This window comes from Parasteatoda tepidariorum, chromosome 7 (genome assembly GCF_043381705.1).
Source record: "Parasteatoda tepidariorum isolate YZ-2023 chromosome 7, CAS_Ptep_4.0, whole genome shotgun sequence".
Taxonomy (NCBI): Eukaryota; Metazoa; Arthropoda; class Arachnida; order Araneae; family Theridiidae; genus Parasteatoda; species Parasteatoda tepidariorum.
In genome coordinates, this window is record NC_092210.1 from 27,029,337 (window position 1) to 27,053,122 (window position 23,786).

General features: G+C 27.4%; 1 protein-coding gene across 2 annotated transcripts in view; it reads right to left on the minus strand.

Annotated features, from left to right (window-relative positions):
- Positions 1–23,786, minus strand: part of LOC107441694 (muscle wasted) — a 52,686-nt gene that overhangs the window by 1,212 nt on the left and 27,688 nt on the right. The window contains exons 14-21 of one of the 2 annotated variants that reach the window (XM_016055043.4): positions 22,162–23,145; positions 18,383–18,520; positions 16,465–16,617; positions 14,611–14,792; positions 7,290–7,488; positions 4,874–5,065; positions 2,177–2,451; positions 439–541 (exon numbers count right to left, since the gene is read on the minus strand). In XM_016055043.4, coding sequence (XP_015910529.2) covers positions 439–541; positions 2,177–2,451; positions 4,874–5,065; positions 7,290–7,488; positions 14,611–14,792; positions 16,465–16,617; positions 18,383–18,520; positions 22,162–23,145 — 2,226 coding nt within the window. Of the gene's footprint in view, positions 1–438; positions 542–2,176; positions 2,452–4,873; positions 5,066–7,289; positions 7,489–11,972; positions 12,395–14,610; positions 14,793–16,464; positions 16,618–18,382; positions 18,521–22,161; positions 23,146–23,786 lie in introns of those variants that run through there. The other variant, XM_071183213.1, reaches the window with a different exon arrangement.

Below are 23,786 nucleotides of genomic sequence, written 5' to 3' on the forward strand. Positions count from 1 at the left end.
ATTTTTTTTTTTACTAATTTTTTTTTTCTTTTATACTTACTACTTTTTTCTTCTTCTTATACTAGTATATTAAGTACCCATTACCACAACTAATTAAACAAAACTAACCAAAATAAACAAGTATTATTTTTTTTTTTACATTTTTATTTCAAAATATTTCAGAATATATTTTTTCAACATATAATGAATTTTTAGATTAAATTTACGATAGGAAAAAATCTGAGTGAATGTAAACTAATATATACATATATAACTTTTACTTTTGATAAAAGTTTTAGTATTTTTTTTTATAATTATGTATATAAATTTTTGAATAAAATTTATTTTTATATAACTCCTTTTTTTATAAGTTCAATCAAGTTATAGAAAAAAGAAATCCAATATATATTAACCTACTCCTTAAAATATACATGTTTCAAAAATTAAGTTTTGTCATACCTCTTCAGCAGTCCTATCTTTTAAGGATTTTGCCGTGACAGAAAACGTTTCTTTGCGAATTCCTAATCTTTGACAGTTATAAATAATAAGTTTATCTTCATCCCTAAAAAAAGAAAGTGAGATAAAACACTGGATCTAAATAACAAAATTCAATGTAATAATGTAACTGTAACACTAGAAAAAGAAATAGTTTTTATAATAGCTTTGTTCAATAATAAACAAACTTCACTATGTAGCAAAATGTATAAATATTATGAAATTCGTTTCAAAAAATGAAAAGGAAATAAATATTTAAATAGTGAGTTGTATTTTCCTAACATATGCTAATAAAAAATAAGCATAAATAATAATTTATTTAACGAAAGATTGTAACATTAAGATGTAAGTATTGTATATTTCAAGAATAAGAAAAAAACTTAATTAAAACCTCTTCCATGCATTAATTAATAAACAAAAGACATGTAATGAACCATAACATCTAAAAATACCCAAAAAATAAATATAGTACATAGTTCTATTGTATTAATTACAACATTAATCACTCATCAAAAGTCAACAATAATTGGTATAATCTGGTGCAGTACTGCCAACAGTTAATATTAAAAAACAAAAACATATTTTTACTGTGTGCTTGTGCAATCTCTGACAGAAGGTAATTGTGATTAGATGTTTCAAAGAGTATTGAATTTTATTTTAAAAAACTATCTACAATTTTTTTCTACATAAAATTGACTGAATTTTAAACATCTTAATTCTAAACTAGTTCTTTTTTTTCAAATGGTACTAAATTAGTTTTAATTATAATCCAAAACTTAAAAGTGTCTCTTGAAACTGGACAAACAGAAATTTCTAAAGTAAGAGAAGATCTAAATTTATTTCAAACTAAAATAAACAAAAACAAACATATAATAATTAAAAAAATAAACAAAATAATTGTTAAAAAATCAGTACCACTTTCAGAAAGGACATGGAACTGTCATAGTTTTGATATGCATTTGTAATTTTTAAATACTTAATAGTTTTGTTTCATTAATATGTGGGTAAACTTAAAATCCAAGCCTGGTGTTTCGACTAAATTAAAAAGAGTTTTGCCAATTGTAAATATTTAAGTAAATATACATGAATGTATTTAGATTTTTCTACACATGAACAGATAATATGTAATAGTTCTAGAACATTATTAAACATATTAAATGAAATCCTCTCTATCTAAAACTGTATTCGGTAACTTTTTATTTTGAAAACAGTGAAATCTTAAGAATGGGCCGGAATTAAACTAAAGTAAAATATAATGCCAAATAAAAAAATTATAAACTTATTTCGGTGATGTAAAATAACAAAGAACATTTAATAAAATAGTACTATTTATTCAAAAATTATTTTTGTTCTTTAATAAAATTTTAGTTATAACAAATATAACAGCTCTTTTAAATATAAATAAATTTAATGTTCATGTAAACATTATGATAAATGAGTCAACATCAAAATTTGCAAACACATTGATATATCTATCAACTAATTTAAGAAACATAGTTGAAGTTAGTGGTCCTTGATTTTCAATAAAGCAAGTGAAATTGAAAAAGTTATATATTGATGAATTTTAGTGTATAAAATTCAACATGAATTAACTATTTAAAATTTGTTAAAGTTTTAAACAAATTTTTTTTTACCTAAAAAATTTTAAAAACAATTTTTTTTAATTAAATTATTTAAAAAAATAAACATATGTTACACTTACCCACTCCACTTTTTTTTCTGTGTTGATAATTGTTTATCTTCAGCATCTGCTTGAAGAGAAGTACTTTCCTTTGAAAATCCAATAATATCTCTAAGAAGACTAAAATCCGATGGTGCACTCTTGGCTGCAGTATTTGCAACGGTAGGGAAAACAGTATCTTCTATAACATCACAAGGCAGTTTTGAGCAAGTAGGAACAGATTCACTGGTGTTATGTGTTACGGGTTTAGAGGTTACATTTCCAACCCTGGTGATATCTTTTCTCAAAGCAGCTGCCTAGTGATAAAATACTTATTTAAACAGAATAAGCAAGTTATATATCTATCAGGTATCTAAAAAATGTTCGTCTATTTAAAACTCAATAAAAGAAGAAGGTAAGAGGGATATAAATGTACAGATTGTAGCGTCCTGCTTCGGAAAAGAGGTAAATTAGCTTAAACAATCTTTAAAATTAGTTACTAAGTTCATTAATAGTTAATATACACACTGCTAATTGAGAAAAAGTATCAAACGCTGTTTTCAAAATGTATGTATTCCAAATGAAAACCCCTAATCAGAATGGGCTTGTCATATATCTAGCAGATACCCAAAAAATGACCATTGATTTAAAAAATCAAAGAAAAAAGTAAGTAAATAGAAACATAAGGTTTGCAGCATTCTGCTTAGGAAATTAGCTTCCACAAACTTGAAAATCAGTTACCAAGTTTATAAACAAATATATCTTCATATTAATCTTAACGCGATTTTAAAATTAAACATAGATATTCGTATTTACGTGATTTTAAAATTAAACAGATATTCATATTTACTCGATTTTAAAATTAAAAATCAAGATTCGTATTGCGTGATTTAAAAATCACACATTGCAATTTATATTCCCACAATTAAAATAAATAAAATTTTGAATCGTTATTTTTATTAAAACATTGATAACATTCTATGGACAGTTGTTTCCAATACACTTTTTTTCTTGCTTTAATTTCAGGTATTTTTTTCAATCATTTAAAAATTGTTTTCGCAGATATTTTTCAATTTCAGCTTTTGTGGTTTTTCACCAAACTCATACCTGTGTATGAATCAATATAGAGTTCAATAACAATGAAATATTTTTACAAAAATCCGTGATTTTCAAACAAATTTAGCTAAAATGAGTTGAAGAAAGAGTTTAAACTACAGTCCCTGGTCAATTTATTAGATGCACTATAAGATTCTATGTAAAATCTTAATTATCAAGTTATACTATATAGCGAGTGAAACCGGTTTGTTTTTTGCACGACTGAAACGGGTCTGCACTTGTTTACGTTCGTGTATCAATTAGTTAAATTAGACAATATATAATGTAAATTAAATGATTGGATAAATTAGACGATATATTATATAAATATAGAATATTTATTAAATGAGGTATGTATTATATTAGTATATTATAATAATTAGACCAAATTATTAGAAGCACTGTAGTGTTTTAATAATTGCATGTTTTACACGAGTTTATATGCAATACTTTTATATTTAAACATACATGTAATGGATGTTTAACGTAACATGCAACGTATACATGTAACATATTGCATTACAATGTTAACCCCCCAACTGATACACGAACATAAACAAATGTACAATGGTTTCAGCAGCGTAAAAACAATAATGCTGTATAGTATCACCTGATAATTAAGATTTTACATAGAATCTTACAGTGCTTTTATTAATTTTGCCGGGAACTGTAATTACAGGAAGGAATTTACAATGTGTGTAGATTTTTTTAAATTGAGATTTTGTGTTTGCAGTGAGTTTTTCATTTTATCAAAATCTGCTGTTAACTGAGAAAAAAGTGTAAAAAAAAATTTTTTTTTTTCAAATTGCAAATCTTTATTTGCAGTGCTGGGACAATGTGATGTAGTTTGAAAACAAAATAAAAAGATGTCTGTGTATATTTTTCATTTGTAAAAGGCAGAAATAATAGAAAATATTGTTTTATATTTTTCCAATCAGTATCACCATTTGTAGACGACTTTATAATGAATTTTGAAATTTGATCTGACAATTTTGAATTTGGTTTCTTAAGCAGAACAAAGCAAACTCTACACTTCTCTTTCCATTTTTCTTGAATGGATTTTATAAAAAAATATATTTTTAATAACCCTTGGATCTTTTATTGAAACAAATTAAAATTACAGGGTAAATTATTTTTACTGGAACGAAATAGTTTACAATGAAAGACTTTTTGCAGTTATTGAAACAGCATTTTGTAATAATTAAGAATATTTATGAAAGATAATAATATATTTAGATAAGCTTATTGATTTAATACTCAGACTGTGAATACTTTAAAAGTATACTATCAGCAGTAATCAAAATATAAATATGAATGAATTCATACAGGTAATATTATACTTGTTCCTGTTTAGAGGTTTCAAATTATAGATATATAGTTGCAAAGTATGTGAATAAAAAGTATATAGATATAGTAACAAAATATATAAGATTAGCTTAGTTTTGAGTTGTTATGGTTAATTTTTTAGAAGAAAAAACTACACAGCAATAAAAAATTTTATAGCTATTAGATGAATAGCTTTTAAAGAGCCTTGAGAATTAGCGCCATGTAATTTCTTTAATTAATTAAAAATTCAATATCACTTAACAAGTATTTATTAAAATGGAATTTATTTAAAATCAAACCAGACGTGTAGTTACATACTTCCAATTTAGCTGCAGTTTCTGAATGAGTAAGAACTTTCAGAATCATTTCATGAGATAATGTGGACTTTAAGCTATCTTTCTGTGAATTTTTAGCTTCTTTGCCATTGAACTCAGGTGGCAGTACTCGATAGGTCACCTGAGCTGGTTTCAGAACTTTACCAGTTTGAAGATAAATACGACCATCCATGAACTATAACGAAAAAATTAAAAAGAATAAAGTAAGTGGTCTAGCTAAACTTAGTTTTAACTCTCGTGTTGAAAAAAATTTAATAATTAAGAAATATTTTAATTAGATTAATTACAAAAAATCATAGCGAATAATTAGACACATGATGTACAAGATAAGCTTGTATCTTATTTAGATGCTCCTGTAGCAGAGAAGACGAACCTATTGCATGCATGCCACTAAGTGGCATGTAACAGTGGCACACGAGAAGTATATGCTAAATTGCTTTTATTCACTAACATTTACCAATGACATAAAAAATTATCAATACTAAAAGATTCGGAAAAAGTATGAATTCAGGTGATATTATGACAAGATGATAGACTGATTATAGTTCACTCTCCACAATGAAAGTCAAAGTTGTAGAAAAATTCTGTTTAAAGTTAAAGCATAAACTATTTAGCATTAATTACATCAATTTCATTTTATTGCTTACCACAAAGGATGCTTTCCTTAGGATGTTTTACCTTGGCTTAATTTTAACTTTTTATGCTCCAAGTACTTTGCTGTTTGAACTTATGTAAATACCATATATATATGGTACAATATTTTTATATAATTTCTGAAATTTATTATATAACGTGGTTACTAATTTTTGAGACATAAAAATTTTAAGTTTTATAACATTATATGTCATTGCACAGGTGTCAGTGGAGTGCGAAAGGTTAAATTGAGATGTTTTTAAAATACTGTTCATTCGAGTTCCATTTGAAGAAAGTTAACAACAAATATCGTTACGCAATGTAATTCTATAGTTTAATCGAAGTACAACAGTTTAAGGATTATTTTTTAGGAAAAAACTAACAAGCGGCACACAAGACATTAAAAAAAAAATGAATAGTAATTTAACTGGCACACTAATGGGAAACGATTCACCATCTCTGTCCAATAGAGTAAAGCTTCTAGATCAATAAGAAACTTCAAAACAATGTTTATCATGGATCCAGGATTATTGGAAAACAAGAAAAACAGGGTGCGTAGCCAAATCTTTGAATAAAAATAAGCACTTTTTCAAAACTTTTCAAGCACTTTACAAAAAATTTCAAGCACTCCAAAAATTCATATTCAATCAATGATATTATTGAAAAACAAAAACTTTTTATAAAGAGTTTTAACGTTTTAAAAAAAAAAAACCAAAAAGAAACGAACGTAAATCAAAACAATCAGTACTTTCCCACATCACCGAGTGAATTCAACTTGACCCTGAACTCAGAACAAAAGTACCCTTACCCCCTACGTCAAAAAAGTGTTAGAAGTAAAATAAAATAAACAAGAATAAAATAAAATTAAATTAAAAAAAAAAAATTTCATAAGGATCTGATATTCTCTATCCGAATTAGAGCGCTCTGGTTTCGGTTTTGACTCGGGCATGCGCAAGTCATAACGTGGGTACGACATGAAGTCCGCGTGAATGATTACGTAGCAAACACCCCATTTTTCGTGAAATGCATGGGATCCATCAGATATCACTAAAGAAAAAAAAAATTAATTGTGGAAAAAAAAGCACTTTAAAAACACCAGCTGAAAAAAGCACCTTTAAAAGCTTTTAAAAACGAAATCCCCAAAAAAGCACCTTTAAGTACTTTTTACAAACGCTATGCACCCTGGAAAAACATTATTAACCCTGAAGATCATTGAAACAATGTTTAGGTCCATCTCGCACTATTGGCATAAATGATTTCTGAAAAGGGATTTGGAATACTCGTTTACCAATCTGACCATTTCTTGAACTTTCCCACCCAGAGATTAAAAGATAGTTTTAAGAAAAACCATTTAACCAATGCTTTTCTTTTATCGAATCTGAGTTAAGAAAAAAATGACCTTTAAGAAAAATAATTAGCATGAAGTAAAAAAAATATATTATTAACCTTAACTCCGAATTTCACACAGAGCCTAGATGAATATTTATCATCCATCCAGGTTGATTATCAGACAAGAAAAACATTTACACTGAGGAGCATTTGAACAATGTTTAAGTCCATCTTGCACTATTGGCATGAATAACTTCTGAAAAGGGATGTGGATAACTCATTTACCACTCAGACCATTTCTTGAACCTTCCCACCCAGTGATTAAAGGATACTTTTAAATAAATTCATTTCATCCATCTTTTTTTTATTGAATCTGAGATTGGAAAAAATAACCTTCATGAAAAATAGTTAGCATACTGTAGTAAAATAATACTAACCTTAACTCCACACTTCACACAGTGCCTGCTTCTATTTAGCATTCTATTATCGAGGGAATCAGAGTGACAATTACAGGGACATTCCTTTCCCCCATATGGATCAGGAGTGTCAGGAATTGTAATATTCTCACAACTTCCATTGCTAGATATGTCTTCATCGCTGTTGGGGAAAGCTACATCTTCAAAATCGGTCTGCAAACTTTGAATTTAAAAAAATGAAAACATGTTTGAAATAATTCCAATTTAAAGTTTAAAAAAATTTGCATTACAAAATAAAACATAAAATTTACTTCTAATTATAAGCTTCAAGTTATTAGGTAAATTTTTACTAAAGCTTTGTTACAGAGAATTTATTTCTTAATAATTAAAACTGCTGCGAAGGCATACGCCTTTAAGAAACTTAGCAAGGTTGAGTGATCATTTTGGTCAAAAAAGATTAACATACTACACTATGATCATTTTCAGGAAATAGGTCCTTAATTTAACTATTAACCCATGGAAGCCAAATGTCAACAATTAAAAGAATTGAGACTAAAAGATGATTACGATCTTCACTTAACACTTTCTCTGTAAGTTCACCCCTCTCTCTCTCCTAGAACCCGGGAATTAAATTCTCCATTTTAAAAACTTGTGGCTAAGATAAGAACTCAACATAATCAAAACCATTAAAATAATTTGACAAATATTTTTGATAATTTTATGAAGTTGACACCAGTTTATAAGAGCATTTTATGGGGAGTTAAAAATTATAATGTTTCAAAAAATAACTAGCTTGTATAGTTAAAAAGTTATATATTTGGATATATATTTAAAATGTATTTCTAAGAAATAAAATAATATTTTAGAAAATAAACTTGTCAAGTTAAAATATTTTTATGGTTTACAAAATTATTTCAGCTATCTTAAACTAGTTTAAGTTAAGTTTAGTAAATTAAATTTCTTAGAAATTATAACATCTAAGTAAAGCATTTCTGAAGTAATACTTGTTGGCTAAGGGTTCATAGATCATGGCTTCACAATTTTGTAACCAATGCATGATGGTGTCAATATGAGGAGCATTGTGCACTTTTACTTCCAGACAATATGGTATCCGTCGCTCTAAAGCTGAGTGGATTTCAAGCTGCTACTACGGATAGAACTCCTGAACCTTGCAACAATAGATCAGCACCTTAACTCTGCCAACAAGGCTTAGAATACAGTATGCTATTGTGTTAAATAAAATATTTTTATGTCAGGGTAAGTTAAATTAAAGCTAAACAATGTGTATATTAATTCACTTAAAAATTTCGTTTCTAAAACAAGATTTTACACAAAGAACTATGTATTGCTACCATTAATTATGCAAAAAAAAATTCTAATGATGTCAAAAGAAAAAAAACATTTCATTTACTGAATATTCTTTAATTTTCATGTTTGAGGAAAATACTACATAAACATTGGTGCAAATACCAAATGATGACCATCAAACTCACTAAGACAAAAGAAAACTCAACTACTTTTAAAGAAAAGCTTTACTTTTTTTTTTTTATTGCAACAGCAATATTGCTATTATTTTATTATTACATTATACTGTCAATACAACAGCCTTTAAAATTCAAGCTTCAAAATGTAAAGAATGGTTATTTTCTTACCAATATTAAAAGAATTTTTAAGAGAAGAATGTTCTTTTTTACTCCGTGTACCAATAAAATAATTTAGAATAGTATATGTTACTCAAGAATGGTATCATGGGATCACAACAGCACTGACCTTAATAAAAATGTCTACTGTTATTTTCTTTTTAATAATATTTTGTACAATCTCATAAATAAAAGCTAAACTCATTTAATCTTTGATTAGTCAAATTTTGTAACTTTATATACCTTCAGTTTTTTATAATACTTCAGGCTATAGGAAGTCTAATGTAGAAATTTCTCGTAATTTTTTATTTAAGGCTTCATGCAATTACTATTTTAATAACATATCAAATTTTAAACAAAATTATTTATAATAATTTGAAATCAATACATTCCTAATTTTAATGATAAACTAATTAAAAATAAGTTGCACAAATATGTGTAATTTTATGAAATAGATAATTGATGCATTCAATCTATAATTCTGTTTGATAAACCTATTTCAAATTAATTAGTGAAACAATATTTAATAAATTAAATTCTGCTCTTAATCTTTAAGAATAAATGTTGAGGCAGACAGTATGTTAAGAAAACAAAAATACAATTTATCTGTGGCGCAATCATATTTTTGTATTCCTAAATGATAATGCACAGCCGTAGATGACAAATAGAGTGCTGGTATGGGAATTTTTTTAACATAGATAAGATAGTAGTAAGTAAATATAACTTAAACATTGGAAGTGTGAAAAAATTTACAAGATTTTTTTTTGAACAATAGAAATTATAATTTTCTGTGGCATTGAATTGTCTTCAATATAATGTAAAATGATAAAAGATGAAAGATTCTTAAACTTCAGAAAAAAATTATAGGGGAAAGTGAAGTAAGACTGGCTAGCTAAGATTCGAAGGCCAGTTGGAGTAGTTTGATCTAGAGACTGTCAGATTTAGTCAAGATATGAATTGTTTGGTTGTGTAAAATACATTATTTATGAAAAGTAATAAACGAAATACTTTTTTTATAAATGATTTTTTTTTTCCAGAAAAAGTTAAATCCTTCGATCAAGTGGCAGGTTCGCATGTTAACTCTGGGAAATTTAAAAATACCAGAATTTCAGTGAAAAAATAGCAGACATTTTTATTTTATATCGCAATTTAAAATGTTATGCATTTAATTTACACGTGATGTAATTATCTTCTTCCTCTGCTGTGATGCAGCTTTTGTAGGCCCAGCATAGGCACATATCAAGGGTGAGCAGGACCGGGTAGTATCCCGAGAACAAGTGGAAATGAAACAGAACAGTGCTAATATTGGACTAAATCCTTATTACTTGTTATAGTATGAATCTTTAGTAAGAGTATAAGCTGAGGCTAAAAATAATTTTTATAAGTGTATTGATAAATAAAACATTAAAGAGTTAATTTAGTAAAACAAATTTAACTACACAGACACTGTAAATTAATCAACAACAAGCCAATATTATTTTAGAATAGGTATAGGTATATAATATGATATCTGATAGAAAACAGAACTGATTTCGACACAATCAAATGACTCAGTTAAGTTTTCATCCTTAAAATACATTGTATATTATGTGTAGATGTTTAGTTCTGAATGATTGTTTTCTTTTTAATAAAAAACACATGAATTATTTTTAAAACATATTTTTCTGAATAAATATAATATTAACTTGAATTTATATTTTAGTCAACTACAGATAATTTATACAAAAAGAAAAATTTGGTCAGTTGAAACTTTTAAATTGACTCTCATAATGCATAACTAATTATTGAAAATGAAATTTTGAGTGAATTGAAATCTGAAATTAAAATCAGATAACATTCTGATATAAAAACATTTTTGATGTGAACATTAGTTGAGTTATATTGTGTAAAAGTTGAAGGACATTTAGGCCATGTAATACAGCTGAGGGATAATTATCAGCAGTTGAATAATGATTTTTGCAGTAATGGAATAGTTTTGTGTCTTAAGAAGCTCGTCAGATCCTTTTTTTAATTTCAAAATTAATTTGAAATTAATTATTCATGAAAAAACAAATCACTTTAAAATTATAATTTCTGCAATCACATACCCTAATATCTACAGATAAGTAAAAAAGTCATCCTTTTTTTAAAGTTACAAATTAGTTTTGGAGTCATTAAATTTTAAATTTTTTCTTCTGTTTCTCGAAAAATAACATGGCTTTTAAATCTACAATCATATTAAGAAAATGTTTGATTTACTTTAATTAGCATACAGGATAGTATTAATGTAAATTAATAAACTGTGATTTTAAAAAATTTCTCCGAGCAATTCTTTGTCACATGGGTAAAAAAATCTTTCCAATGATTTTCAATTTAATCCATTCAATAAAAATGACGGCAGAGTTTAAAAAAATAAAACTGAGAACATTCGTTTGTGCACTTTTTCACTTGAGAAAGAATGCAGTTCATTTTGTTAATTTTTGTTCATATTTTTGTACTCAGTTTTACACCAATAAATTCTCACTCCCATTTCTCTTTTTGCTAAACATACTATCATCAAATATTTTATAAAATAATATAATAGTTTATTGCAAAGTTGAAGAGTGTAATGAATGAGAAAAGTTAACTGAAAAGATAGGAAGGTGGTGAAAAAGATTAAAAGGAAGATCATAAAGGGGCACAGCCTCTGAATGCAATAATAAACTTTGTTAATATTGTGCATTACTTAAACAGAATATTGAGCATTACTTAAAGACCTCATACATTAAACATTTTTATGGTTTCAGAAGAAAAAAAAACAGAGTAATTGATAATTTTTTTAAAAATTGAGCAATGGCCTAATTTCGGAACAAGTGACAATGTCAAGAAGCTTGCATAAAATCTCTAAATAATATTCCAGAAAAGGCCTACTGTGATGCCTTCAATGTTTGGAAATCTCGCTGGGTACAATTTGTAAAAGAGAAGACAATTTAGAGACTTTTATATATTATTATTAACCATTTGTAACTCAACAACTCTGATTTAAGAAATATTTACGCAGATGTTAGAATACATCATATTAAGCATGTAAAAAATAATGAAAAAATTAAGACCTTAAAATTAAAAATTTATTGATAAAAAGCATTTGTTGAACATCTCCAATATCGTAAAAAACAGCACAAAAATTCCAATATATTTAAAACTTCATGTGAAAAATTTTGAAATTGTTGTTTGTATGGTAACAAGATCTCACAACACATTTTTCAATCCCTCCTTAGCCAAATATACAATCAAGGGGATTGTTGTAAAAAAAAATGTATATCCTGCAATTATGTCGTGGAACAATTATTGCTAAACGCATTATAATATTGGCAGCTGCACCAAGCCTTGGTTCCCCCGATTTTGCAACATTTTCTTTACCTGAATTTAGTTCGATTTTATAGGTAAATCCACCTCATTATAGGATTGAATTTTCATGTATGTTGCAGATATGTAACACAGTGATACAAAGGGTTAAGCAAATTGCCACTAGAAAAAGAGAAAAATCAAGTCTTAGGTGGTCTGACTGCTTAGAAAATAACTTCAAAACTATAAAAGTAATAAAACTAAAAAGTAATAAATTGGAAATCCATGGCCAAGAACAGGATGGCTTGGGATAAAATTCTACAAAAGACCAGAGTCCCTCAAGAGTTTATACTACAGTGAAGAAGGAACCTGTTATACAAATCAGGTCAATACATGTTTTTCAATCAACTCAGTGACATTACTTTTCAGTAAAACCATGCATGCAAAACTGGCAAAATCTTATACAATATTAATGGTTTACTTTAACTATCTTTAAAAGACATTTTAAGGAGCAACCACTTTTAACTTACTCACTGTTAAAAATTTACTATTATTCCTCCAAATAAATTTTAAATTTTGTTTTTTTAACTGCCAATAGCTAATATCATGTTTCCCTATATAAGTTATATTTAACTTAAGGGACATTAAACACAAATGGAAATTATTATTTTTATGCTAAATATTACTTAATCTTTTATTCATGTCATGGTAAACAATAACTACGTAATTTTTTGTATTTAATATCAACTTAGTACAAAATTAATATCAATAACTGCATTTTTATGAAAATATATATCATTATTTACTGATGTGTTTACATTTTTTTAAATACTACATAATATTTTCGTTTCTTATTAATCTTAAATTAGAATAAACAAGGATTAATCAAATTCCTTCATTCAAGAAATATCAGTATTTTATATATTTAATCCTAATGCAGTTGGTAAATTTCTCTTCGCAATGCAGCAATTTTAGAACTTAAGTCAAAGAAAATGCCTAAGTTTAAAAAGACTTAACCGTTTCGTAACGAGATTTTTTTTTTACAACAGAACAATTTTGGTAGCATAAACTATGAGTAGGTCAGCATTATGGATGGTAGTGCCATCTATGTTCTGTGAATGAAAAAACCTTAAAAAATATTGGCAGGACTGGTGGGAAAGTCTCCCATTAGACAGAGAAGCGTTTCTGTCCCAAAAGATTTTTTTGAAATTTACTTGGGACAATTGTGTTCCGTTAGGCACGAAAGGGTTAAATCAGAAAAAGGAAATCAGGTATAATAAAGGTTCATCATTGGCAAACGATTAATCATTACTAAAGAGAACATGCTTATCTCATTTAGAATGAAGACAAATAATTGGATATTTAACTATTTAGACCCATTTTAAAATGTACATAAATTTATGTTGTATTGCTAAAATATTTAAAAATATATAATGCAAGATATAAAGTTGTTAAGTTCATATCTGTTTAGATAGATGCGATGCAATAATTTCAAATTTTAAGCAAAAACTGGAAACCTACATGTTAGTTTTAACAATATGGATTTTAAAGCTCTTGCAACCAAGTATAATAAAATGTTATATATTCAAAAAACTACAAAAGATATAAAACCAAAACTCATACAATGCAATAAACAACTGATGTAATCTTTTAGTTTCACTAGCTAAGTTTTAAAAGCTTGGTCACTGAGTGGTAGCAATAGGTCCAGGGTGCTATCCTTGGACCAAGCATGATAGGGGGCTAAATAGGGGGTTTGGCTGACCACTCAACCAAAACATCTGCTCCTACAGCCCAGAACCCAAGGTCAAGAAAACTTGGATGGGCACAGTAGGCCTTGGCCTTTCATGGGTTGCCAAGCAATTGAGTTCAGTTCAGTTTTAGCTAATTTTTTATATGTTACTATTAAAGTAATAAATCTGGTTATTACTAACAGTAATGATCATTGGTTATTATTAATAATAACCAAAGGTTTTTAATATTAATCATTTAATTCCATTCACCATAACATTTATACATTTATATATCAAAGTATAATTATATATAACAAGGTATAATTGAGGTGATAAATGAATGAAAGAGATATGAAATATTTTAATTAATTACTGAGTTTGTTTAGTGACTTTAAAACTACTTTGTAATATTGAAATCTAGCTGTATTTTAATTCCTTAAACGTACAATTTTATTAAGATTTATCAACAATTTTTATATCTTTTTTAACCAAATTCAAATGTGATACAGAAAAGAAAAAAACTCAATATCACATGACAATTTTTATCATAATCTACTTTATTAACAATGTCTCCAACTATACACCATAAATATATTATATACAATAAATATCATGTTATATACAATAAATATCATCACAAATGAAGCTGACACAAGAATCTATACATACTATACAGGGGGAGCAGCATCTGGTATGAGCTGTGTTAATTCTTCTACCAAATGGGTTTGATTCCTCAGCAACGGAAGTAAGCCACTTAATGCTTCTGATGATGTTACATACGATTGCTGCCTGAATTGTGATAAGGCACGAACAATTCTTGGAATATTGTGAGGTTGATTACTGAAATGTACCTGGAATAAATTACACATTTTTTAAAAGAAATATACAAGAGGTAAAAAGAACAACTTAATTTAAGCAGCACAAACTGCAGTCAGGAATCAAATGAGGCCTCAAATAGTTAATATTCAGCCCTTTCTTTTTGCCAATAATAACAATAATAATTTGAAGACCTCTAAAGAAGCTCAGATAGTATTTTTATAATTAAACTTTCGCAATTGCTTTTATTTCAAAATTTATTTCATTTTTTCAAAATTTAGTTTCTTTTTTTTCTCATTTTAGCTCACTTTATTATAGAAAAATAAATTAAATATAACTTTTAGCTGACACAATTTTTTTATGAGTTCTGAGCTCTAGAAAAGAGACTTACTTTTCCTTGTGATACTACTTTAATGAAGGTTATGGATCTTTAAATTACGCTGCAAAAATTTAATTACTTAATTATAAAAATTACATGAGCAGCTTCATATGCAATAAGATAATTTAACAAATTATACGACTAGTATTGCCAATATCTAGCAGTAAATACATTTTTTGATAATTACAAAGAATCTTTAATGATTCCTTTATGACATCATTGAAATACAAAATAAATAAAATAATAAAAATTCCAGTTTTTTCTTAAGCTACAGATTAAATTTAAAAGAATAAGGATAAATGATACTGTTGAACATTATGCAGGGTGCGTAGCCAAATCTTTCAACAAAAATAAGCACATTTTAAGTACTTTTTATGCACTCAAAAAATACTTTTAAGTACTATGTACATTAACAAAATGCAAAATAATTTTCAAAGACTTTGCATGATCATTATAAAATAACTAGTTTCTGACAAAGAACTATTTTCTTGATTATATTATCCACCATAAAAAGATCGAGATATTTTTCGGTTAAATTTCAGAGGGTGGAAAATGAAGCTTAAAATTGAGAATATCTTGTAAAATGCATCAGAGTTGCACATGAGAGTGCAATAATCTCACCGAACCCAGCTCACGTGCGGACTCGCAAGTATTTCATCACACCTGTAAAATGATTGGCGCTTTCATACACTATAGACCGATGGTACGCCGAAATGAATTCTGAAAACGCTGAACAATGTGAAACGCACGCTTTTGCATAATACGATGCAAAAATTGAAATGGTAACAGAAAAAAAAATCTCACTTTTGAAAACGGAAAATTAAGCACTTTTTAAAAACACCCAATGAAAAAAGTACCTTTAAGGGCTTTTAAATAACCAAAAATAAGCACCTTTAAGCACTTTTTAAAAATGCTACTCACCATGTTATGCCATCCTTGAACAAAGACATTTTTCCCAATACTAACCTCTAAAGCAATAAAGAAACAACTGTTTAGACCTCTGTGTTTAAACTATGCATTTCTCCTACTCTACAGATGGCAGTATCAATTTGTGACAGTGCTGCCAAATTTTTCAAGAAATTTTTTATACAGTTAAAATAAGTTACAAATAATTAAACCAAATTAAGAAAACTGTCAATATTTAATAATATTTTCTTTTATTTAATTTTTTTAAAAGGAATTTACTAAAAATTTACATTTTTTACGGGTTCCAGAGAAATAACAAATATTTAGGAGTCCCTAAAATCCAAAAAGATTTGGCACCTACTTAAATGTTTTAACTCAAAATATAAGGAATGATACAAAAATATAAATGAAGGTAAACTAACCTCTACTTTTCGTAGAAAGTCTCGAATTTTGGTAAGCATTAAAAACTGTTTGAATTTTCCAACAAGTTTTGCTTCAGCAGGTTTCAGAAAAGCCACAAAGTCATCCAGTAAAGCAGGGTAATTCTTCAAAATAACTTTCAGATCTAAATACAACTTAAAAAGAAAAAAAAAATCTTTTTCAAAATGTATTTTACAAACAGTATAAACAGACATAGGTTTATCAAAATTTAGCTAAAACCTAAATAGGAAACAATAGAATAACTGTCAAAGTGTATCAACACCATCCATTCAACTGCAAGATAAAAAGAGTGCTTTTCTATCTCACTAAAATAGTATTTCTTAATATGCATATAATAAACATGATTGATAATAAACATAATTTTGAATAGTATTTCTTTATATACATGAAATTAAAGTTATTACACATTATGAAATAGATAATTTAATGCAGTCCATAATTGCAAAGTTAAAAATTTATTTGCTTAATGATTTTAATTGTATTAGAGTATTTCAGGCACTTTATAGATTATTCATATAGCTTAAACTTAATAATTTCAAAGTAAACATTTTTAACAAGTATTTCAGTTTTGGAGAAAAAATTGAAGAAATAAAGAAACACAAATTTATTTTCAATACCAAGATTGGCTAAACTTATAAATTGAATTTTGAAATAAAAGCTTAATAAGAAATTATGCCAAGTAAGCAGCTTAAAATATTTATATAAAATTTAAAACAAATTAGATACACCATTTTTCTATTGATCCCCCTAACTGTTTTTTAGAAAAGTGGCTCACCACTTTCACCAAGATAATGGAATTCTCCTTGCCCATTTTGTAAAAATATTGCTCCCTTTTATTAAAGGGAAAAAATGCTCTTTTTTCATTTTTTCTCATTTTAAGAAAAAGAGATTGCATTGTCTTCCAGTACCAAAATAGCAACTACAGTGGAGCATCGTTTATACGACGCCGAAGGGACCACCGAAAAACGTCGTATAAACGATAATGTCGTATAATCGATTTTTACTTCTAAAACTGAAAATAACTCTGTTTGTTTTCAGTTAATTTTAATGTTTAACGTGTTGATTTACATAAATTTCTAAATTAGACAAAGCAAAACAAACAAATAACCAAGGAAGAAAAATTGCAGTGAGCAGTTTGAATGTATGTTACCTTTAATTATATTTTCTTGCTATTAGTCTCTACAATGCTTTGAATAGCGAGTTGAACCAACTACTTTCTATGATGCAATTTTAGATTTCTAATCACGGCCAAATCTAATGGCTGAATGGCACTTGTGCAATTTGCAGGAAAAAAGAGAGCTTTTGCATTTTCCAAAATAATTAGTATCGATGGTTGTGCTGGACATTGGTCGATGAATAGAAAAGTTTTTCGTTTTTGCCTCTTCATAACATTGTCTAGTTTTTTCAGTCATCTAGTAAAAATTACGGTCGTCATCCAAGCATTCTTGTTGGTACCCTTTTCTGTATCATTCATGTTGGCAAATTCCGCCCTTTTTTAAAATACACAAGAAAAAATAAAAAATTAAATAAACGTGAACAAAATCTAAAAACCGACGTATAACCGATTCTGTGCGTCGTATAAACGATATATTTTTACATTAAAATGAATAGGAATGACTTGGGACCACACTAAAACGTCGTATAAATGTAAACGTCGTATAAGTGATCGTCGTATAAACGATGCTCCACTGTATAACTAGTATAAATTATTTTCATGCTAAATTAATATACATTCGATATCATATATTAGTACTCATATTTATTTGAGTATACCTAATTTGGGTACATTTAACAAGAACAGTACCCTACTAAACTAAAAATGTCCTTGTTAATGAAAAGCACCTTGACATTTTTTATTTCTAGGGAGATCTCTGATCTTTCTACAAAGATAAATCTTACCTTTACTGGAAATGTAGAACTATTTTGATATTTGCAAATAGACATAAGGAATAAGTTCCAAGTTTCTGGTTCATTTTTTAGGGTTTCTGCTGCTCTAAGAAGATATGAATTCACATACAGAATTTCTCTTTCTTCTTTCTATAATAATTTTAAATTAAACAGTTTTTAGACATACTACATAATTGCTAAAATTAAAACAATACTGTAGAATAATAAGAAACAATAATCATCAACATCATAAAGTTATTTAAGACGTTTCATAAATGCGGCTCTGCTTGAAAAACTAATCCTATTTTAGCAAATTATTATTATTACCAAATTTCTCACTCAAACAGCTTAGAAAATAAAACTTCTGTGCTTTTCAGTGGTCAGAAAAATCAAAAGGCTGTTTATTCATTTAAATAATGTTCAAACAGTCTGAAAGAATTTTAAAAGTGGTAGCAAATGTGAGATAAATATAAATGCTTTAAGCTACAAATTAATTTTTAATTTTAAAGAATTATATCTGGAAGCAAAAAAATACCTCAATGTAATTTTGTAATCCTCAAATGAAGGCTGCATTTAAGAATTTTTCAGTAATCTTGAAAAATCTTAGCTACCACTCATTTATTTTTTTCAGGTCCTACTAAAGAAGTAACAATAAAAATTAAAAATAACCATAACAAGTTTTGGTGTTTTTAATTCTTAATATTCTTTAAAAGTCATATAATAGTTATTAAAAGATTTCCCTTTTTGCTTCCTTTTGACAAAATGCCACTTTCTTTTAATAATTTTTTATAATAAAAATGTCTTGATTTTCTCTATGCTCCATCAATGATGTTGGTATTAATGTATATATTTGTATTTTTTCTTGAATACAGCTTAAGTTAAGTCTCTTTTGAAATATTCGCATTAATATGTTGCAATTAAGGCATCCATCCCCACTTTGAGCATATTGATTATCAATGTATTCACCAGTAAAAAACAAAAGTTTACAAAACTAGAGCTGTTTATGTTACAAAAGAAAAAGATATCAATAAAAAACTAAAATATGGTTAAAATTTTTAAAAAATTTATAAAAAATACTGTTTGATAATTACTTCTACTGACAAATAAATTTTTATAGAATTCAATCTTATTTTAATGACAATAAAAAATGTTTCATCATTTGGATGAAAAATTTTTGTCATGCTACTTTTCAATTGGAAAATTTTCAGCTAAGCTCGGAAAATTAAGTGTTAACAAAAGTCAATAAACAATAATCATGCTATTATTAATTTAACTACTCTCATTCAATAAAAAAACAATAGCATATTGTAAAATTTTTTGATTTTCATTGTAAATAGAATGCAAAATTCGCATTTTTACTTTTTCCACTGTTTATTTTTTTACAGACTAAAAACAAAAACACCATCCTAATTTTTTTTATGTTGAAAAGTAGGTTATTAAGCATCAAGAAGGGAAAAAAATCAAATTGGTAAAAGTTGTTACACCTCTGCAAAAAAAATCTTAAAATTTGCCAAAAATTTCAACTCTAAATTTAACTTCTGCTTGCTACGTCGGACTACTAAATTGATCCGAGCTGCAGCCTTCTCTTTTCTAGAAAGTGTTGCCTTAACCCTAATTTTGATCGCAAAAATTCTAAAAAAATTATTCTAGCAGTTTTCACAAAGTACTTTACTACAAAAAAATATTTTTATAAGAATCTGACTTGATGGTAACAGCCATTGGTTTATTTCACTTGGAATGAGCCATACTGATATTCTAAAGATTAACAAAAGTGCAGGCAGTTAAATCAAAAATAAGTGTGCACTAACAAATTAGTATGCAACAGTGGTGCTGGCATTAAACTCAAATCAAAATTTTTTTAAACTGGCTGGCTAAAATAAACAAAAACTATTCATTCCATTGAACCATATAATTTTTTCAATTCCCAAACTTCTTAGTTGCATGAAAACCACGAATTTTGCAAAGAAAAACTTTCAGGCCCGCCTATTAATATAGAATCTCGAATCAGATCCCAAGATTTATTTTGTTTCGATGTTTTGCTTGGAAATTTTTTGTTAGTTTCGTTTGGAAACTTATGATGTAGGAAATTAAAAACTGTAAGAGATGAGCTAACACAAACAAATTATCACTAACAAATTACCTATCTAAGATCACTAAATGCATAGTTATATTATTTTTTAATTTTTTGAGAAAGTTTTATCTAGGTTTTGAATAGTAATTATGTGAAGCTACTTTTAAGCAAAACCTTTATTTCCCACATTTTTTTATAGAATGATACTCTATCATAATAACTTTCTCAAGAACAAAAAAAACACAGAGAAACTGATAAACAAATGATAAGTTGAAAAGTGATTGAAATAAAACTCTACAGATAAAAATCAGTAGTTCATTTTTACATAAAAAATGTATCATAAACACATAGCTGTGTTTTAAAAAACTACTTTATCGTATTGAAACATTTAGAGGAAATTTTATTTTTGAAGGATTAATTTATAAAAGTTGTTAATGAAAATACAGTTAAGCAATTAATAAAGAGTATCCAAGAAGTATTTAAGAAAATAAATATTCATGATTCAATCGCATTAAAAAATACAACTATTTTTAACTTAAGTCAAAATTAAAAATAAATATTAAAAAAACTCAGTGTGCCTGTTAGAATTTATATCAATTTTTTTATAAATAAAACGGATTAACAAAACTCTAGGCGTCAATGTACCAAATTTATTATTAAGAATTCATAATTCATTTGCTAATGAAAACTTTAAAGGTCCCTTAAAAAACATATTTCAGAAATTTATAAATTAATAAAAAAAACGTATAAAATGCAACTAAAAATTTTTATAATTGTACTTAAATATACTTTTTAAAAACTTCCTGCAATTCTATAGCTGGAATTAAAATCAATAAGAAATATATAAAAATATGTAGTAGTGGGCTTCTCTGAACAATCCAATCTAAAGCAATTTTTACTTTTTACAAGGAAAAAAATCTATAAGTTGGTTAATATTAAACAAAGTAAAAGTAAATTATTTAGCATTTCCAGTAATAATTTTTTAAGAAATAATTGAGATATAAAGAACTTAATTGAAACTTTTCTTTCCCTTTAATTTGGGATAAAAATTTAACAGAATATTTCAACAGATTATAAAAAAATTGCTAAAACTTCAACTGAATATGTTCACTACGATGCACATTACGAACATTTTGTTTATTTTTTCCTCAATTTATTTTTAATTATAGAATAAGAATTAACTTATTATAACTGAACTTGATAGATATTTTTTAACTGAATGTTTGTAAATGAAAACGATGTATTTCATACTATGCAATGGTGTATCATAATTTTTACCAAACTCCAAATTCATTTTTTAAGACACAATTCTTAAAAAAATTGTACAAGTAATTATCTCCAAAAGAGAATGTTTTCCTATAATTATAGTTAAAACAAAAGCTTTTAGGAACAGGACAGGAATTATCAAATATTAATCTGATTTGAGATATAATCGAATTTTGTAAATATTTTAGTCTTTTTTTTTTATTGGTTGTTATAATACATTATCTAATTGTTCTAATGTGTTCATCCTCAAACCTGCTTGCTTACGTAAAATTTTATTAAAGTACAAATAAAATAAAATAAAAACTTTTAAAAACTCCTTAATATTTCATGCATTATCAGAAGATCTTTATTTTAAATTTAATTTCTAGCAATTATAAGTTTCAAAACAGAAATAATAAGTGGAAACTTTCAGAATAAGTGGAATCTTTAAGAATAAGTGGAAGGAGGAGCATACCTTTGGATCATTGCTGACCATAGCTGGTTTCAAAAGTGCTAACGACGACTCTAAATCTTTCTGAATTCGATTCCTCTTTTTACTAATAGTTTGTTTCTTTGATACAACAGCTGCAACTGCAGATGAATCATGTTCATCTTCTTCAAGAGTTTCATCAATATCCATTTCAGTGGCAGCCACACTTAATTCACTTCCAGGTTTTGTGAGTTTAGTAGGAGATTCAGGTTTCTTATTCAACTCTTGATGGGAATCAAGTCCAGATGATAATGGAGATTTAGCCAATGGGTCAAGTGAATGGTCTGGCAATGATTCCGACTCACTTTGTTGTGTTGTGCTGATAGCCTTCTTAAACAAAGAGTTTTTTGCTTGATCCGTCATTTCGACATTCTTCTCTAGTTCTGATGAATTGAGATCACTATTACAATTCCCAGAAGTTTGAGTACCCGAATTCTCATTCACCTTACGAGTCTGTTCTAACAAAGATTTAGAAGAAGCATGTGAATCTGAAGCTTGAGCCTCAGATGAACTAGAAGCACTGTTTCCAGTTTGAATGACAGGTTTAGGCTTTAAAGTTCTCAATGTAGGCGCTAGATCACTCGTCGGAACAATGAGGCAATTGGTACTGGTTTTATTTAATATGTGATCACACTTTGGTTTTGAGGTGTTTGGTAGAGTAAATGGTAGAACTGTGATTGTTCTTTTTGGATATGGAGAGTATTTCTTAAGAAAGGGTGTTATTTGTTTTAAAGGTGAGAAAACAGCACCATGAGGGAGAATGAGCCGTGATTTTCTTTTTTCCGGCACTTTTCTGAAGATTGGGCGAACAGCTGCTACAGGTGGCAATGGGGGAAGAGATGGCTGGGTGGATGAGACAGGTGCAGTTGAATGTGATGAGGCAGAACATTGTTCTTTAGATGGTGCTGGTGCAATCAAAGGAGGCTGTACAAACATTGGGTGTCCAGTGGCAATTCTATTATAATACACCTGAAATTTTGATAAAAATTACATAATATTGATTTGATATTGATATATATATTTGAACAAGAGAAAATAGCAAAATAATTATCTCAAAAATTAATGCTACAAAAATTCCCTTTATTTCAATTAAATGTTGTTTGAAAAAATGGGGTGTTATTAATCTCTTGCACCGACCGGACTGTGTATTGATCAGGAGTTCAGAAAGGTCCAGGGTTTGAATCCAGGAAAAGGCATGGATGTTCTTTCATTCTCTGTACTATCTGTCCTTACTGTGGGAGTAATGCTAGCCCACCTAATATGGTGCCTCTAAAATAGTGGCCAACATATCTGCCCTGCTGATACCTGAATAACAAGTGTCAATCGGGTGGGCATTGGAAAGAAGAAAAAATAATCTTTTGACAACTTATTTTGCATTTTCTGAATTTCAATGTTAACTCAATTTATAATTAACTATCTAGATACAAATTCAAGATTCCAATAAAATAAAACAAATTATTTATATTTCAAATTAATTATTCTTGATCAATTAATATGTTTTAAATTTATTACATAAGAGATTAAGCTAATATTACATACGTCAAATGGTACATGCACAAAGCAGCTATGAATCTGAAAGCCGGAAAAAAAAGTTAAAAAGTGGTGGGGAA